The sequence below is a fragment of the Mya arenaria genome, chromosome 1, assembly GCF_026914265.1.
Source record: "Mya arenaria isolate MELC-2E11 chromosome 1, ASM2691426v1".
Classification (NCBI taxonomy): domain Eukaryota; kingdom Metazoa; phylum Mollusca; class Bivalvia; order Myida; family Myidae; genus Mya; species Mya arenaria.
Window position 1 is genome coordinate 46112833 of NC_069122.1, and position 20396 is coordinate 46133228.

General features: G+C 38.1%; 2 protein-coding genes across 2 annotated transcripts; one reads left to right on the forward strand and one right to left on the reverse strand.

Moving 5' to 3' along the window:
• Positions 1 to 4019: 4019 nt before the first annotated feature.
• LOC128229030 (glycoprotein-N-acetylgalactosamine 3-beta-galactosyltransferase 1-like) lies at positions 4020 to 19835 on the forward strand. The gene is made up of 4 exons (XM_052940677.1): positions 4020 to 4474; positions 16304 to 16555; positions 17349 to 18007; positions 18409 to 19835. The coding sequence occupies exons 2-4, from the start codon at positions 16309 to 16311 to the stop codon at positions 18550 to 18552; spliced, it is 1050 nt and encodes a 349-aa protein (XP_052796637.1). The 5' UTR covers positions 4020 to 4474; positions 16304 to 16308; the 3' UTR covers positions 18553 to 19835.
• LOC128227581 (mucin-22-like) lies at positions 6044 to 13081 on the reverse strand. The gene is made up of 2 exons (XM_052938256.1): positions 13045 to 13081; positions 6044 to 8604 (listed from the first exon to the last, which is right to left on the reverse strand). Exons 1-2 carry the CDS (start codon positions 13079 to 13081, stop codon positions 6044 to 6046), a joined length of 2598 nt encoding a protein of 865 aa, XP_052794216.1.
• Positions 19836 to 20396: the final 561 nt, after the last annotated feature.

Below are 20396 nucleotides of genomic sequence, written 5' to 3' on the forward strand. Positions count from 1 at the left end.
AACGAGAACGTCTGTGAAATAATGCATGGAATTTTCTTTTTAATTTTCAAACGAATACTTCAGATTTTTATTGAGTTGACCAAACACATATTATGTTTCTTTTGTACAGTTGAAGACAATACCTCAAACACATTTAAGTTATGGAGGGAATTTAAAATTGGTATGGCAAGAGCAATCACGGACTGCTTTAACCCCCCCCCCCCCTCGCACCGCGCCGAGTAAATAACAGTATTAACTTCTCCTTTCAATGTATTACATATACTCACGCATCAACTATGCGATGAATCTGTGTATGAAGTTTGAAGTAATTACCTCAAAGACTTTTCAAGTTATGCTCCTGACATAACAATACGTATGAATTAGCAAAGGGCAATTACTCATAGCAATACTGCAAAAGTGTTTTGTTTCCTGTGTACTGCACTTCTCCTATATATATATATATATATATATATATATATATATATATATATATATATATATATATATATATATATATATATATATATGAAGTCTGAAGTGAATACCTTGAAGACGTTTCAAGTTATGCTCAGGACAAAAAAGTATAAACAATTAAAAGGGCAATTAATCAACGATACTGCTGCCAGAGTTATGGTTCCTGTGCACTGCACTTCTTAATCATAAATATTTGTTTATAAGGTTTGAAGTCAAGTCCTCAAAAACGTTTCAAGCTTTGCTCCGGACAGAATAAAATAAGTTTTGAAAAATACCAAAGGGCAATAACTAAACACTTTCTGCACTCAATGTTATGATTCTTGTACACTGCACTTCTCATAAAAGAGCTCTATCTGTATACGAACTTTGGCGTTAATACCTCAAAGACTTTTAAAATGTCCTGTCGAGTGAAGTAGAAAAATAAGGGCAATTACTCTTTCAATACTGTACACAAAATGTTTCTTTCTCTTATTATTACAATCATCCAAACACTTTAAAATTTGATCAGCTTATGAATAGTACAAATACATTAACATTGTTAAGATTATCTTTATTCTGTAAAAAAATAATTTATTTGTTTAGATAGTATTTTGTGCCGGTGTTCTTTGTTCACATGATATAATTTTATAATCGTAATAATATATCTCATTCTCCCTCTTTGAACTTAACCCATTATCGTTATCATTATTATTTTGTTTTAAACATGTTTAAATGTTAATATTGTTTATTGTATTGCATTGTTTTGTCAGATGCTCAAAATGGGCCTTGACCAATAAAACTTTCAAACTTTCTCATAGCACTTATCCTCAACACATTCAATATGCGTAGAAAGATAACACCTCAAAAACATATGGAGTAATGTGAAAAAGTATGTCCCAGCGGACTGACGGACGTGTGGACCTACGGACGGACGGACAATTGGACGGGACATAGTGATTCCTATATAGCCCACATCATTACGTGGCGAGGATATGATGGTAGTATTATGGCAACTGGATCAAAAAGGTTGAGTGTCTGTCAAAGGTTTGACTAAAATGTCATTGTCTTTGTATAATGTAAGTGCGTATGTTGTATCCGCGGCGGTCATATCAACTAGAATATATGCGAGGGTAAAATGAACAAATTGAAAACTGGAATTTTCTCCTTTTTTCAACTGTTTCATTTACATTTATTAGCTTCACGCTATTATTTGCAAACAATAGTAGAAGTTGCAGAAAGTGCACTCGCCGAATCCAGGTATTTCAGCGTGAATATACAGATAAAGAAAATATATAATTATGCACGTATGTATACGTAAACAACTAGACTTTTCATTGAATATACATGCATATGCATTATGCACTTCTGACGAAATACACAACTAGACTTACAGCGTGAATATATACAATGCACTTTGGCTTATGATAACATAAAGACCTAAACTTGCAGCGTGAATATCAGACATATACACTTAAACATATACACTTCTGATCACATACATAGTGAATATACAGAAAGTATCCACTTACGAACACGTTAACAAGACTTGCTGCGAGAATAAAGACCCCAATGCCACCAGCAGATTCCACCAGCCGGGGGCGCCCCCCCCCCCCCAAAAAAAAAACCCGTCCAAGTTTACTTTTTATTTCATTAACGGAGAAGACAAGACTATTTCGGATTTAAAATTGATATACTTTTTTCGGGGGAAGACCTCCAGCCCACATTGCCAAAACTTTAAACCAAATAAATTTCGTTTCTGAGGGAGGGTCGCAAGTTAAATTAGAACGCGAATCGTGAATATATATAATAACTTGACCTATTCTGGCCAGTTGAAAGTCCAACTCTCTTGTTTGGTTATTAGTGTATTTAAGAAATATTACACACCACTGAGGGTCATATGACATTATAAGGACCGGCCAGTCAGCCACCGAAAGTGTATATGGACCTTGGCATTCACCTTCGGGGGCTGACTGGCCGGTCTTTATAATGCCATATGGCCCGAAGTGGTGTGTAAATATTTCTTATATTATACCGAATATTTTATATTACCATTCAATATTTTAAAGCCCTTTAGATGTGTTTTATTGAACAAAGCTTATAATGTTTATTTGCGACAAATTGACAATTTTTCATCGTTGCGAAAATAAACAAGCCGCACTTACCAGTTGTATGACATCACCGGTCAATATTACATTTTTGGCGAGGTCCGGACCGGCCAAAAATAATTATGATATGGACCGCTGACGTCATAAAACTGGATTTTTATAAGAATACAGTGATATACGGACCGATCGACTTTATATATACAAAGAAGAGACACATTTTTGCAAGGTATAATATTGGTTTATATTTACGACTGATATAGAGAATAAGTGTTTGTTTTAGTGTAACCTGGTATATATCTCGTTGAGTGAGCAACAGCTTTATTCACGAGCGGCATTATAGCACGAGTGAATGGTGTGTTCATAACCTGATATTTAAAGCTGCACTCTCACACTCGGATTGAACGTTTGGACAGCTTCTTTTTTTCGTTTTTTTTGTCTTGGAACGAGCCAATTTTTGCGAAAAAAAACAGACAAAAAAAACCCAGCTATATAAGACTGCTGACAAAAATAGATCGCAGATTTTAATTTCTAAGTTCAAAAATGGATGTTTTATGTATTTTTCTTAAACCGTTACTTAAGCCATAAAACATTAATTTTCGAAAGCAAATATGAATATTTACGATCTGATTTTTTTGTCTGACAGCAATCTTTTTATCACTGATTTGCATATATTTACGCAAAAAATTGCTCTTTCCAAGACAAAAAAAAAAAAAATAAAGTTTTAAAAATGATATACCTGAGACAATGCAGCTTTAATATTGTCTTAACACAGACACAAAAACTTTTTTCTTTTTATTATGCATTAAAAATGATGTAAAATAACAGTTTATTGTAGATGTTCAGAGAATAAAGCCCCAATTTAATAATACTACAAACTTTACGTCATTTCCGGTTGAAATTGCGACCACTCCCTACACATGACATTTGTTTGGAAGTGATCTGAGCGGGATGAAATTTCAGAACTGTGCAACATATCATATTGCCGATATATTCACTGTTTGCAACATGGAAATATCAATTTCATATCATTGATAAATCTCTTCAACAATAAAATATTTAGAACCTTGCATGTCGCAGTGAATTTAGCTAGTGACGCATAACCTTGCCAATACTAAAGTGAATACTGCTTAAATTTATATAAATGCACACTTTCGGACTAAAATTGTGTAGTTTTCTCGGCAGACAACACCCTTTCCTCCTTCATATTTATATGACGTATCTAAGCCGGCATCTACACCGACACCGCCACCTAAGTTACAGTTCGTCCGTGACGCCTTCTCACACGATAAACCCTGGACCCGAATCAGGATGAGGTCCCCAAATGTATCCGAGTTCACATCTTGCTGCGGGTGGAAAACTTCTCACGAACGAAAAAGCTCAAATGTTTTAACTTGAATAGATCGACATTAAAACTTCAGCAATTCGGTTTTTGAACTTGAACACCGATGAATTATTTCCGTGGCCTAAGTATTTACACATTTCGACTCTGTTATCAGTGTAGCCTTTCTCCTTATCTCACAGTTTACGAGTTAACTTCAAAATTTATCAATAATCTAGAAGTCTGCTGTGAGTGTGTGTTTATACATTATAAAACTCAAAACTATGAGTTTGTTTTGGACGTGTAAACGTGTTATAAACTGTCTTAATGTTTTGCTGTATACATTAAAGGGATTTTACTAAAAGTTATTAACTTCTTGATACAATATTGGGATGGATGGTTTTGAATATCGCTATTCATCCTTGAATGTAATATTACACGGAGCATGAACTATTTTAAGTACCTTGTGATGTTATGACATTAGACATAACAATTTCACAAAACACATAAAATCGCAATTTCTAACCGGATTATATATCGATGAATGAAATTTAGTTAACTTTTGTTCAGCTGTTGTAAGACGAAGCTGCCATCTATCTGCAAGATATCGAGTTAAAAGGTTAGTACATAAAGCTATTTTTTAACAAAGCTTTTCACAAATTTGAAGGAAAGACTGAGCATACATGAATAGAATGGTTCATGTATATACTTTCTGATAATGTAACATGTACATACAGATCTGATACGCATCGTATAAATGGGAGTTAATTTTAATTCTTGTTTGGTGTAAAACTTAGTTTATCTTAATATTGACATGTATCTTGAATCGACAATGTAAACAAATCCTGATTTCTTCCGGTATGAAAAATGAGCACCATTGTAATATTGAAGCTCAAACACTTATGACTTATAAATAACCTGAGCGCTGCCGAGCGCAATCAGACCACGATGTAGAATTCAATGCAGATGAGTACCATTCTTATTTATCAGAGGCTTGATATCGATACATTTTTGCTGTTGTCTCCTGTTAAAAGTATTATGAATACTATTTTTAGGTTTATTATAAACATGCCTCCCAGTATAAGTTGTGATCAGAATTAAAAATCAAATCTGGATATTTAATTAGTTGTTTAGTTTATGGTATTTCATTATTGTCACCTTAATCACAAAAGTTGTAAACACAATTTAATAGGGCATAAAAAGGAAATGGGAAACTTGTTTATTCATTCTCCAAATGAGCCTTATGTTATTTGTATTTAAAAAATCAAAATGAAGCCTTTTTTACATTAACTAACTATGTTACCATATTGTTTCAACTTATTTTCTGCATTATGTAAACTGTGATTAACATGTCATATAACATGACACATGATTGGAAATAAAATCCATCTTTTCTTATCTTATCATTTAAGTCATAGCATCGTCTCTCCGGTGTACGAGGATGATGATAACGTATGAAAGATGTTCGAAATCACTTGGCATCATTTCGGTGAAGAACTATTCGTTTATAATCAAGTCTGGTTCACATTATTGAATATCTCAGGCAAATGTATGCGGCAACATGAGCAATGCAGCTACACAAAACAGTACATACACACCACTGGGCTGGTGACCAGTTTAATTTAAATAAGGATAAATTGTGTATTGTCTTATTCCCGTATACTGAGATCTCTCAGTATCATTGTCAGTTTGTGTATAAGTATCCTTCTCAGTGTGTGTATACCACGTGATAAATTGCGTCATAAATGCTCGTCGGAAGGCAATACGTTATCACGTGGTATACACACACTGCTTGTGGTTCATTAATAAATGCGCAATTCATCAAGTTCGTTATAAGCCAATATTCCCTAAAAATGTACATTTAAAAAACCCTAGGGCTGTATGATTTTAAATTATACAATACTACAACAGTTAACTCCGATAATAAACGCACTTATATAAATGTAAAGTATTAAATGAAATAAAGCGTAAAATATTAGACATTAACTTCCTTTTATTATTTAGCGTAGGGAATCTTTCCTAAGGCGTACTAAATCACTCACTGACAGAATGCATCCAGGTCAAATGTTAATAGTTACTAGTTTTTCGTGCGTACCTGTTTTAATTTTTCTTATGTTTGTTCCTTAAACGAATTGTTTGTATACGATCCATTTCTTATTGTTAACAAACATGAGCCCTCTTCAGCGAATTATACCATTATTTGGTCCGCAATCTCTGTTATTATTATTTTTTTCACGTTGGATTCGTGAAAAAATGACTCGATCTGTATTCTGTGATACGAGATGAGGGTGGTGGTGTCGGTGGCTGTGGTGATGGTGTCGGTGACTGTGGTTGTGGTGTCGGTGGCTGTGGTGTCGGTAGCTGTGGTGATGGTGTCGGTGGTTGTGGTGTCGGTGGCTGTGGTTGTGGTGTCGGTGGCTGTGGTTGTGGTGTCGGTGGCTGTGGTTGTGGTGTCGGTGGCTGTGGCGTCAGTGGCTGTGGCTGTGGTTGTGGTGTCGGTCGTTGTGGTGGTGGTGTCGATGGTTGTGGCTGTGGTGTCGGTGGTTGTGGTGGTGGTGTCGGTGGTTGTTGTTGTGTTGTCGGTAGCTGTGGTTGTGGTGTCGATTGTTGTGGTGGTGGTGTCGGTGGTTGTGGTATCGGTGGTTGTGGTATCGGTGGTTGTGGTGGTGGTGTCGGTGGTTGTGGCGTCAGTGACTGTGGCTGTGGTTGTGGTGGTTGTGGTGGTGGTGCCGGTGGTTGTTGTGTCGGTGGTTATGGTGTCGGTGGCTGTGGTTGTGGTGTCGGTGGTTGTGGTGGTGGTGCCGGTGGTTGTTGTGTCGGTGGCTGTGGTGTCGGTGGTGGTGGTGCCGGTGGTTGTTGTGTCGGTGGTTGCGATGTCGGTGGTTGTGGTGTCGGTGGCTGTGGTTGTTGTGTCGGTGGCTGTGGTGCCGATGGTTGTTGTGTCGGTGGTTGTGATGTCGGTGGCTGTGATGTCGGTGGTTGTGGTGTCGGTGGCTATGGTTGTTGTGTCGGTGGCTGTGGTGCCGGTGGTTGTTGTGTCGGTGGTTGTGGTGTCGGTTAGTGTGGTTGTGGTGTCGGTAGCTGTGGTGGTGGTGTCGGTGGTTGTGGTATCGGTGGTTGTGGTATCGGTGGTTGTGGTGGTGGTGTCGGTGGTTGTGGCGTCAGTGGCTGTGGTTGTGGTGTCGGTGGTTGTGGTGGTGGTGCCGGTGGCTGTGGTGTCGGTGGCTGTGGTTGTGGTGTCGGTGGTTGTGGTGCTGGTGCCGGTGGTTGTTGTGTCGGTGGCTGTGGTGTCGGTGGTGGTGGTGCCGGTGGTTGTTGTGTCGGTGGCTGTGGTGCCGGTGGTTGTTGTGTCGGTGGTTGTGATGTCGGTGGTTGTGGTGTCGGTGGCTGTGGTTGTTGTGTCGGTGGCTGTGGTGCCGGTGGTTGTTGTGTCGGTGGTTGTAATGTCGGTGGTTGTGATGTCGGTGGTTGTGGTGTCGGTTGCTATGGTTGTTGTGTCGGTGGCTGTGGTGCCGGTGGTTGTTGTGTCGGTGGTTGTGGTGTCGGTTAGTGTGGTTGTGGTGTCGGTAGCTGTGGTTGTGGTGTCGATGGTTGTGGTGGTGGTGTCGGTGGTTGTGGTATCGGTGGTTGTGATATTGGTGGTTGTGGTGGTGGTGTCGGTGGTTGTGGCGTCAGTGGCTGTGGCTGTGGTTGTGGTGACGTTGGTTGTGGTGGTGGTGCCGGTGGCTGTGGTGTCGGTGGCTGTGGTTGTGGTGTCGGTGGTTGTGGTGGTGGTGCCGGTGGTTGTTGTGTCGGTGGCTGTGGTGTCGGTGGTGGTGGTGCCGGTGGTTGTTGTGTCGGTGGCTGTGGTGCCGGTGGTTGTTGTGTCGGTGGTTGTGATGTCGGTGGTTGTGGTGTCGGTGGCTGTAGTTGTTGTGTCGGTGGCTGTGGTGCTGGTGGTTGTTGTGTCGGTGGTTGTGATGTCGGTGGTTGTGGTGTCGGTAGCTGTGGTTGTGGTGTCGATGGTTGTGGTGGTGGTGTCGGTGGTTGTGGTATCGGTGGTTGTGATATCGGTGGTTGTGGTGGTGGTGTCGGTGGTTGTGGCGTCAGTGGCTGTGGCTGTGGTTGTGGTGACGTTGGTTGTGGTGGTGGTGCCGGTGGCTGTGGTGTCGGTGGCTGTGGTTGTGGTGTCGGTGGTTGTGGTGCTGGTGCCGGTGGTTGTTGTGTCGGTGGCTGTGGTGTCGGTGGTGGTGGTGCCGGTGGTTGTTGTGTCGGTGGCTGTGGTGCCGGTGGTTGTTGTGTCGGTGGTTGTGATGTCGGTGGTTGTGGTGTCGGTGGCTGTAGTTGTTGTGTCGGTGGCTGTGGTGCTGGTGGTTGTTGTGTCGGTGGTTGTGATGTCGGTGGTTGTGGTGTCGGTGGCTGTGGTTGTTGTGTCGGTGGCTGTGGTGCCGGCGGCTGTTGTGTCGGTGGTTATGATGTCGGTGGCTGTGGTTGTTGTGTCGGTGGCTGTGGTGCCGGTGGCTCTGGTTTTTGTGTCGGTGGCTGTGGTGCCGGTGGCTGTTGTGTCGGTGGTTATGATGTCGGTGGCTGTGGTTGTTGTGTCGGTGGCTGTGGTGCCGGTGGCTGTTGTGTCGGTGGCTGTGGTGTCGGTGGCTGTGGTTGTGGTGGTTGTGGTGTCGGTGGCTGTGGTGTCGGTGGCTGTGATTGTGGTGTCAGTAGTTGTAGTGGTGGTGGCTTTGGTGGTGATGTCGGTGGCTGTGGTGTCGGTGGCTGTGATTGTGGTGTCAGTGGTTTTGATTCAAATAAAAATGTTTCTCGGACTTCAGAAAACAAAATACTGTCCACATGAGGTGGAGTAGAATTATACAAGTACAACACTCTTAAACAGAACTGCATTAAATCTCTCAAATTCAAACTGTTTGGGTAACGATTAAGATTATGATTAACATATTTACGCCTTTCTCATATACACATGACTACCAATTATAAAGGCAGTGAAACTCATCTCCTATTTATTGCCCAATGTACAATGCATACAGCCCTTTTCTCTGTCAACACCATAATAACAACTTTAATCTCTTGGTAAATAAAAATTAAGACATCTTAATGTAAAAGATTTGGTAAAATATACATAATTAATGATTATCTTAGTTCATTCAATTCAGCCTTAAAATGTTATAATGAAAACACTTTTCAGGTTCATGAACACTGTTCCGGGTTTAATTATACTCATCATACATTGCTGATTTCACTTTCTTCTTAAAATAATTAGAATTAAGTATATTCTGCATTAACCACTGTCCTAAACAACCGGGGCCACAATTTCTCGAAACTTCCCTTAAGTCCCTTAAAACAGGATTAAGCTAAGCTCATTTTTTTTGTTTTTCAATATTTTGTGTAATATTTACTTCTTTAAGAGTTTTTATATTTTATATAGGAGTTATCCTTATGATAATCACAATACACCTTTTTCCATTGATCAAAATTCAATATAAGTATGTATTTTGGCTAATTGAAATAAGCTACTTTAAGCCTGTTATGCTAAATTGGGGCCGGCCGATGATAATAAGAATATTCCTGATCTTGGCAACCCATTCCCAATGTAACATATCTTTTTCATGTTAATTCACAGTTCTAAATAAAAGAGTACTTATTATTCATATTATCGACTAGTCTACCCCAGAAGTTAAACAATCTGGATTCAATCTTACTTTCGATAGGACTGGCACTAGCGGATCCAGGGGCGGTGGGGGCACCCGGAGGTGCATAAGTTAAAAGGTTACGCCCCTAAGTTACGCCCCTTTATGCTCCATGAACCGCCCCTGACAGGTTCCAAATTCATCACTCGCATTGCCGATACATGCGGTCAGACAAGAGATGATTTTCATACTGATTTTCATCGTTGTTGCGCACAAAGGGAAACCGATTGATATAATATTTTCAAATAATTAATCGGGTTTACAATTTAGGGTATCGAAAACTAAGAACTAAAATATCACCTAAAGAGTACAACAGTCAGCGTGACCTCAGTGTACTTTTATCTCTTATTTACTTTGATGATAATTCAGATTTACAAATTACGACCAATATGTTAAAAAATATGCTGAGAATATTCATGGGACTGGCGATTCAAAATGCACTGTTGTTGTCTTTAACATGACCAAAAGGGTCGAGCATAAAACTTTTCTTCTGGGCCAAAGTAATACATCTGTGTGGATACATATACAAATGCATATACAAATCCGGGTGTTGTAATGATACATTCAGTGTGTGTATACCACGTGGTGAAATACGTCATAAATGCTACGAAGGAAGGAACTATTTTCTTCAAATGAAAACTTTCAACAAATATAACATTACTATTTATTCGCCTTTCTTAAATGAATCATTAATGTTAAGTCATAGACTGTTTTATTTAGAATGGCGAAGCAAAAGAAAAGTTATCTTTGTTTTAAGTCATCATTCGAAGCAAAATGTTTCCTTCCGACGTATCATTTGTGACGTAATTTATCACGCGGTACACACACTGATATTGTCATCCAAGGATTTACTGAAGCATGCAAGTGTGAAGGTAAAAGGGTACGAGGGAAATATTTCAGTACTGTTAATTGTATGCTTGATTTGTGTAAGGCTACAAATATACGTATTGTGAATGGTCGTCTGTTCAATGACCCCGGCAAGTTCACGTGCATGACACATAACGGTCAGAGCTTAGTGGATTATTGACTTACATCATTGGATAATTTTGATTCATTGTCGAGTTTTGAGGTTGGCGATTTTAATGTATTCTCAAATCATGCACCCGTGAAGTTCGCATTGAAAATTAATAATTTAATAAACACAAAGTCGGAATATAGAAGTACCTATTATAAATGGGATCCAAATTTCCAGACTGTTTTTGTAGATGATTTGTCAACTGATATACATTGCCTCGAGTGGGATTTAAACGTAGAAATCAATGGGACCTGCAATATTGATACATTGACGTCTATTTTTACAAATTATATTTGTAGAAAGGGTGATAAATATTTTTTCTAAGAGGTCAAAGAGGCCCGCTCGTACTTATTTCATTGATGGTGATAAGAATAAAAAAGATTGGTATGATGAGAGTTGCAAACAAAAGTTATTAGTATATAAAGACTACTTGACAAATTTTAATAAGGCATCAGGTAATGAAGGGAGAGAGAGAGAGTTTTACAGGCCAAAAAAGATTATAAATACCAGTGTAGAAAGTCCAAATTATCATTTCACGCAGAGCGTAGTAAAAAATGAATGACATGCGTAGAAAATCACCTAGGGAGTTTTGGAAGATTTTTAGGGTAAAGGCTACATTCAAAAGGGTGACGATATTCCAAATGAAGATTTTAAGGTATACTTCGAAGGGTTGATGTCTGGTGCTCAGGACCATAATGATGATTTAAGCTCTGAGTTTTTAGCAGATTTTGATAGGAACAATAATGGTAGTTCACCTACGTTTGATTGTCCTGATAGATTAATCAGTGAAGAAGAAATTTTAAAGGCGATTAGTAGACTTGGTAATAATAAGGCATGTTCCATAGATAATGTTTTATACGAATATTTTAAAGCCAGTGTTCTGATTTTGATCAAGCCATTGCATTTGTTTTTCAACACTATCCTTAATAAGGGGACGTTCCCAAGTCATGGGCTAACGGGGCTATTATTCCCATATATAAGAAAAGAGATCTTTCGAACCCTTACAATTACAGGGGGAATTACACTGATCAGTTGCTTTGCAAAGTTGTATATTAAATGAGAGGCTTAAGAAATGGGCGATGGAGTACGATGTTCTCACGGATGCACAATTTGGTTTTAAGAACAATTGTAGACTAGTACAGTAGATCCCATATTTATATTACAATCATTGATTTAAAGACAGTTAAACTCTAAAAAGAAGTTGTATTGTTGTTTTGTGGACTTTAAAAAGGCGTATGACAGTATAAGTAGGAGCAGGCTATGGTATAAACTAGTTTAATCAGGCGTCAATGGTAAATTACTGGCCCTCTTACGCTCAGTGTACGAGGAAGTGAAGCTTTGTGTTAAACATGTTGGGACATTGTCTGATTTCTTTGATAGTAATGTCGGATTATTTCAAGGGGAAATAACTTCCCCGATTTGTTTCTCCCTGTTTTTGAATGATATAGAGTTTCATATGCAACAAGGAACTCATGCCGGGATCTCTCTGAATGAAATAAATATCTTTCTGTTGTTGTTTGCAGACGATGTTGTGTTAATGTCAGAGTCGAAAGAAGGCCTCAAGACGTCATTAGATAACTTACAAATATACTGTGATCGCTGGAATCTCACTGTAAATGTTGAAAAAACTAAAATTGTTGTTTTTAGAAAAGGCGGTAGATTGTCCCAAAATGTTGAATGGAAAAATATAGGTGTTGTTGTAGAAATCGTTAATTCCTTCAATTATCTTGGTGTTGTTTTCTCATCTGGTGGCTCATTTGCTCAAGCAGCTAAAACTTTAGCTGACAAAGCTTTAAGGTATATGAATAGTTTGTTTGCGGTTATAAAAGATACACTCGCCCCTGTCCATATTCTTTTTAATCTGTTTGATGCATATGTTATGTCTATACTTAATTATGGATCTGAGGTATGGTGATTTGGTAAGTATGAATGTTTGGAAAGAGTGCAAAAAAGGTTTTGTAAATGGATCCTCAAAGTGAAAAGGTCGACAAATACTATTTCGCTATATAGCGAGCTGGGCCGGTTCCCATTGTATAATGAAAGATACATGCGATGCATTAAATATTTTGTTAAATTGTTTACATGCAAATCTAAGAATTGTATTTTAAGAAGTATCATTTTAAAGGAAGTGAGTGAAGTAGAACTAAATCCTGTTGTCATAAATTGGGCCTCAAAAGTTCGAGATGTATTACAACGCTCAGGTTTTAATGATGTTTGGTTATTCCCCGAATCAGTGAATATGTCTGCATTTGTACTTCTGCTTAGAAATAGATTACGAGATATTTATATCTCAGAATGGAGAGTGGGTATGGATAGCTGTAGTTCATTAAATATATATAAAGAATTTAAATGTAATTACCAAGTTTCTAGTTATATTTCTTTAGAAGACAATATCAAATACAGACAAGTGCTTGCACAATTACGGCTATCTTCGCATAGGTTAAATATTGAAGTTGGCCGACATAATGGTATTGCAAGACATGATAGAAAATGTACCTATTGCAACCTTAACGATATAGAAGACGAGTGCCATTTCGTTTTAAGATGTCCACTATATGCTGATATTCGTAGAAGGTATTTGCCAAATTACTATTTAAGACATCCTAGTATGGAAAAAAATATTTATCTACTGCAAACAGATGATAAATCTCTTCTGGTTAAACTAGCGATGTATTGTTTAAAAGCTTTCAAAGAAAGAAATGATTATGTTTGAATACATTTATGCTTTTTCTAGAAATATTTATATCCTTGTACTGGATGTTATTCCATGTGTTTTATATATGTCTTAAGATTAGTTGTATTGGTACTGTTATCTTTGCACTTATAACTATTTAGCACCGTTATTAAACCACTGTATTTCTTTAAAGTACCATTGCCTAACATTTGCCTAAACGTTCCTCTATGGAGAGTAGAGAGTGAACACTCTCACAGGTATCTATAGGCGCGATGAAAGCTGTTGTTGTTGTGTTTCTTTTCTCTATCACTATATATAGAAATTGAATAATGATTCATGCATTTATTCATCTATTTATTGTTTATCTGTATGTGTATGCGTACTGTGTATGTTGTGTAATGTGACGATGAGCTGTTGATATGCTTAAGTCAAAATAAATTTTCTGTTCTGTTCTGTTCTGTTAATAGTGGGATACACCCATAGAGTGCCATAACTCTGCGAACTATATACAGTGTATATCTTTGTTTTAAGTCTTCATTCAAAGCAAAATGTTGCCTTCCGACGTAGAATTTATGACGTAATTTATCACGTAGACTGAACATACAGTGTTTGTTTACCAGTCCACGTGATTTTACCGAAAGTCTTTACGGCTGCGAACTGTGGAATGTTGACACAATGAAGAGATGGACTAAATCGAACGTGCCCAACGTGCTTTTTGCCACAGTATATAATAATGAAACGAAATATGCAATTTTTCCAATCCCCGTTTCTCAGAGCTTTGTAAGAGGGAGACATGTCTGAATACTCATTCAAAATAGATGCATTTTGCGCCATTTTGCATATGTTGTATGTAGTTGAAATTGAAATACCCATTTTTATAAATGTCTGAGGAACAGTTCATCATTATTACAAGTCCTTGCAATACTGTATTTTATGTATAACAATGGCGACTTTATTCTGACCAATCGTTATTTAGTTAACAGAAACTCGTATTTAAACTTGTTCAGTCTACAGAATAGAACGTGAACGGTATTTTAATAATGATCTTTTTTTTCTGTTCTATAATTATAATTTTCTATTTTGGAGCAAAACGAATTTGAGTGAATTAGTTCCCCTTGTTTATAATGAAATAACCGCCAGGTGGCGAGTTATAAGCACGAGTGATGCGTGCGCATATACATGTAAAGGCATTCAGCTTTGGGGAGCCGATCCGTTCACTTCGATTCAATTGATTGTTAAATTTTACAAGAACATGTTTATTGTGAAAGTTTTCTGTTACTATGCAATTTCATCACTCATATGCAATTTCGTCATATGAATGATCAATTTGTTTTCATTTGTCTACAAAGAACATAACCATGTACTTTACATTCGTATAACTTGATCAAGTACGTAAACATGAATTAAAAATGATATATTTTCTATACATCTTTGTTAAAGAGCTTATGGGTGATGAGGCCCGACATCTAGTGGTACGAGACAAATCCTATATTAAAATCTGGATGGCAAACGGGAAGAGGTTTCTGAGTTTTTTCCAAGAAGGAGGGTTTTAACTCAATTTTTCCTCGGCCAGTCGGCCACGTCTGTAAGCTCCATTTTTGTCAAGCATGCTGTTACCCAGACAAGCATGCTGTTACCCAGACATACTTATGCTCGCTTTCCAAAGTGCTTCACTGAGACTTCTAAAATAATACCATTGAAAAGTGTTGCTTTTTTGTTTTCCATATGAGGTTATAAGATGGTATTCAGGGAAACTAATTTTGCAACATATGGCATTTTGAATAAATTCTATTCAGAAAATCAGTTTGAAAGGAATACTGTTGTACAGAAGGCAAATATGGGTTTCCAGCAAAGTACTTAGGATTGATTTATACTCTTTGCTCACTTGTATTAAGTGTTGGAGTGCGTGGTAAATAAATACCATATAGCGTACAATATTACGCTTAGGTGGTACTCGTAAGACCACAAATATCTCGAGTAAGAATGATTTCATATAATTGTCACGAAATTCAAGATGTGATTATATTATGTATTACTCTATAAAGATGGAGGCTGCGATGCGGGCGGGCATACCCAGGTATTTTAGACAAACTGTCAAATTCGTTGTCTTAATTGCACCATTGGTCAGTGATTCCAGGCATCATCAATATTTCGAAGTGAACTTTTTATGACAATATGGAAGAAGGAATATGTTAAAGATGCACACTTACTCCCAAATAAGATTTACCTCAATTACTACAAATGTTTTAATCTACCAACCAGAATGAATAAATGTCGAAAAAAATGAAGGAAACTGTGTTTAATTTGAAAGAAAGGAGCACAAAACACGGTATTTCTACCTTAAGAGACTATAGGAGACCACAGTAAATCTTTAAGCATTCACCAATCATTTAATATTTTTGCACTTTCTGCTTTCAAATACACGGATACAATCTTGTTATCAGTAATTAATATTTTCCGTAAGTGCATTATTTAGTAAGCAGTTAAAGGTTTATCCGTTAAAATTTATTTTTGTTACACATGTGTATGTATTGATTTTGAATAAGAGTGTCACTTTAATGATACACCAAAGTACACCGCTTGCATTTTCACCGAAAACCGTACATGTTAAGTCTCGGTTACACTTTCGTTTACGAAAAATATCTTTCATGTGTACTGGGGCTGTAACCTCGAACCCCGCCCCCTTCCGCCCGATGCCTCTCGCCTTTCTATTAAAATGCTTCGTAGAAAATGATATTATTCAACGAATGTTAGCGTTCACGTACCGAGTAATTCCTGAATATCATATATCAATACCGGTAGAATAACCGAGTCTCGCACTATGTGATTTGCTCGTGATTTGGTATATCTTTATATCGTTGCCATTCACCTTACGAGCCCACTCATAACTGATTACTTCGATCATAAACTATAATGGCCTCACGTCTTAAACTTCAACATACAATTGTAACTGGATGACGCAGAAAGTAGAAGTTAACAAGAACACATACTTTTAGCGTTTTCTAAAATCGTGAACAGCACTTTTTCACAGGCAATTAATATACATTGATAAAACATCCAATAAATTTTATTCGTTTGCAGGCGAGATGCAGACCGGGACTGTGAATTTCGTGCTTGGGCTGTCCGTGGGTCTGGTTTTTGCCTACATGGGCATCACATACTTAGCAGGACCAGGGACCCTTGGGTTATCAGCAAGCGTGAAGCACATGACCATCAGCGAGGACGGACCCAGGGTCGAGGTCCAAAGAGACTCGTTTCTTACTCACGAGGATCTTGATAAGATACAGAAAATCATCCGTCCTGTACAGTTTCAGGACGCGCATTCGCATCATGGTAAGTAATGTGTTTACGGTTTACTTTACTACCCCTATCATCATCATCATCATCATCATCATCATCATCATCATCATCATCCCTCCTCTCCTCCCCCTCCTCCTCCACAACCTCCTCCTCCTCCTCATCATCATCATAATCGTCTTCTCGTCGTAATCATCGTCGTCGATGTCGTCGTCGTCCAATATCATAAGAATATTTCTTTCTTTTTCACAATCCTCCTCCTCCTCCTCCTCCTCCTCCTCCTCCTCATCATCATCATCGTCTTCCTCGTCGTAATCATCGTCGTCGATGTCGTCGTCGTCCAATATCATAAGAATATTTATTTTCATTTTCAAAATTTCCCTCTCTATCCTGCTCCTCCTCTTCCTCCTCCTCCTCCTTCTCATCATCATCATCCTCATCATCAGCATCAGCATCATCATCATCATCATCATCATCATCATCATCATCATCGCCTTCCTCATCGTTATCGCCGTCGTCGATGTCGTCGTTCTCCAATATCATCATTATCTTTTTCACCATCACTGTCATGGTCTGTGTCATCTGTACCACGCCATCGGAATTATCGTTATTATTATTATAAAAAAATACAGTCTATGCTTGACACAATCATCATCATGCATCATGTAGTTTGAAGCAGATAGTAGTTTAAAACATGATGGCATTCAATTAAATTTGTTAATTATTTTTGTTTACAATTCAATTGTTTCAAAATCCGAAAACGAAAATGATCGAAATCATATACTAAAAAAATCCATACATCTATCAAAAAGCTGATTTTCTTTTTCAGACGACGACACAGATGCAAAAAGACTGAACGATCAAGTACGGGTTTTATGCTGGGTAATGACTAGTCCCCAGAATCTGCAGAAAAAGGCCGTACATGTGCGTGCCACGTGGGCCCATAGATGTAACAAGCTTATATTTATTAGTTCAGTGACTAATGACAGTTTTCCTACGGTCGGAATTGATGTTCCCGAGGGTCGCGAACATTTGACTGGTAAAACTATGAAAGCATTCCAATATGTGTTCGACCACCATTTCGATGACGCTGATTGGTTTATGAAAGCCGATGACGACACATACACTATTTTAGAAAACTTACGTTATTTCCTCTTGGACCAGAATAAAGACTCGCCAATTTATTTCGGTCACCATTTTAAGACTCTAGTGAAACAAGGATACTTTAGCGGAGGCGCGGGGTACGTATTGAGCAAGGAGGCGTTAAGGAGATTTGGCGCTCACGGAACGAACGCATCCATGTGCCGCCAAGATGGCGGAGCTGAGGACGCGGAGTTTGGCAAGTGTATGCAGAACTTGGGGGTTAAAGTCGGCAATTCCACTGACCGGTTCGGTCGGAGTCGATTCCATTGTTTTGACCCGGCTACTCATCTGATGGGCGGCTACCCAGATTGGTATTACAAATATGACGCGCACGGAGGCCAAAGTGTGAGTAAATGCAGTGGGTAATACATTCCGAGGCTCAGTGAATGGCGACCGTTTCTTCTATAAAATAGAGAATAACGTCTTGAATTGAACCTTCGATTGTCTTAGCGTATTAAACAAATTTATCTGTTTTTCTTATTTCGATTGGTTATACAGAATACCTTACACTTCTGATAAGCTTCCTTTAATTTTCTTGTCGTCCTTTATCTAACGATTCGTATTGATGTAACATTGACGTGGTTATCAAAATCGGATTGCTTGGTCAAACTCCAATACTGTTTTAGATATCATCATTAAAAAATCGAGTTGTACCCCTTCAGCGAATGAAAAATGAACATACGAGCGTTTACGTCCGTTTGCGGTGCACTTGTATCTTAAATTACTATTTACTTTTACTCTTTCAGGGCCGAGAGAGCATCTCCGACTATGCAATAAGCTTCCACTACGTCCCCCCACCCAGGATGTACGAACTGGAATATTTTATTTACCATTTAAGGCCGTACGGTATTCATTCCGGAAATCAAGAATTAAACCATAAAGTGACGTAACACCGGAAATCACGTAGCAACTAGTGAAAAATTACAGTTTAGGTTAACAAAATTCAATATTACGTGTGTTTTAGAATAGTCAACTATTTATGAATGGGACAGTATGCTTTGGGGTTTGGTAATATATAGCAAACACGTGGCATTTGTGATGTGAATCATGTGGCTTCTGTGATATAACAATCAAACACATGGTTTTGTGAACCTAGAAAAGGTGACTGTAATCGACACTTGTGTAGACTTCCTGCAATCAAAAGGGAAACAGAAAGATTACTTGGATTTTCCGGATTATAAAAACGTTATTTCTCCGTCATTTTCACCATTTATTCAAAGTTATTGGTTGCCATATCTAGCTTGTAAGGCATTGTGTTCAAAATCTACCTTCAATTATATCTCGCGGAAAGGAAAGCAGTTGCCCGGGAGGAGATTCTATAAGAAGGTCTCAGAAGTCGTTTGTCTAAAATATCCAGATGTAGAAATCCGTGAAAAGAAAACTGATCTCATGAACCCAAAAAACCCTTATCTACGAATAAACCCATTGTAGGTTATTTGATGAAAATGAAACAGTCCTATAGATTTGATAGCAATACAGGTATGCTACATATCTCTTGTTTGGTGAAAGAGATAAAGTAAAATCCGTGTTTAGGTCCAAACTAGACACTTTATGCAGTGCAATGGCGTAGCTACTTGTATGACTTTTTTGAAAAATGACAAAAAATAGATAACCCAAAAATGCACTTAAAACTGATAGCTACTCAAACACTTTGAACAACTTGTTTTAATGTTTTATTTTAACCAAAGCAAGTTTGGTGTTTATTTAAACTACGTGGAGGGTGTATGGCTATATTTTATTGTAATCATTGGAAGTATAACTAAGTGTGTGTAATGTGCATATAAAAGTCCCCAAACTCACATAGAATCATCGGGCCTACAGGTTTTTAGGCCCTAGCTACGCCCCTGCAGTGTAATCTATACTTGAGACATTGAAATAGCCATGCCTGTGATTTGTTTTTCATTTTTGAAATCTCATTTTATCATGCATTTCAATTCTGTTTGTAGGGGATATTTCGTCACTTATGAAACAACCTGAAACTTACCCGTTCTTCTCCGTTTTTTAATGTGTCTTAAAATTTCATAGGAAATAACACCAGTTGGAAAATATGACATGTATTGTTATGACATAATATGCCTCCAGAGTCAATAAGATATATTTATTAAGATACATAAGAAAAGACTCATTATTTTTGTTGTTTAATTTCATTTTGAAATAAATTAATTGAAACTTACTACGTCTATTGTTTCATCATTTTTAAGTACTTTAAATTCCATGGTAATAGTGTGCTATAAATATACATTTTAAATTGTTTTACTATGCGGGTACACTTTGTGACTAGTCTGCATACCTTTAATTATCAATGATTATAGCGGAAGCGACATGTTGTTCGTCCACTGTACTTAAGGCACCACATGCTACTCCTGAGTGAAATCATTTACATAATAAAAATATAAAAAAACAAGTGTTATTGTACTTGGGTCAAAGGGCTGAGTGGCTTCGTAATTGTACTTGGGTCGTGAGGGCTAAGTGTCTTCGTAATTGTACTTGGGTCAAAAGGGCTAAGTGTCGCCGTAATTGTACTTGGGTCAAAAGGGCAGAGTGTCTTAGTAATTGTACTTGGGTCGTGATGGCTAAGTGTCTTCATAATTGTACTTGGGTCGTAAGGGCTGAGTGTCTTCGTAATTGTACTTGGGTCAAAAGGGCTGAGTGTCTTCGTAATTGTACTTGGGTCAAAAGGGCTGAGTGTCTTCGTAATTGTACTTGGGTCAAAAGGGCAGAGTGTCTAAGTAAT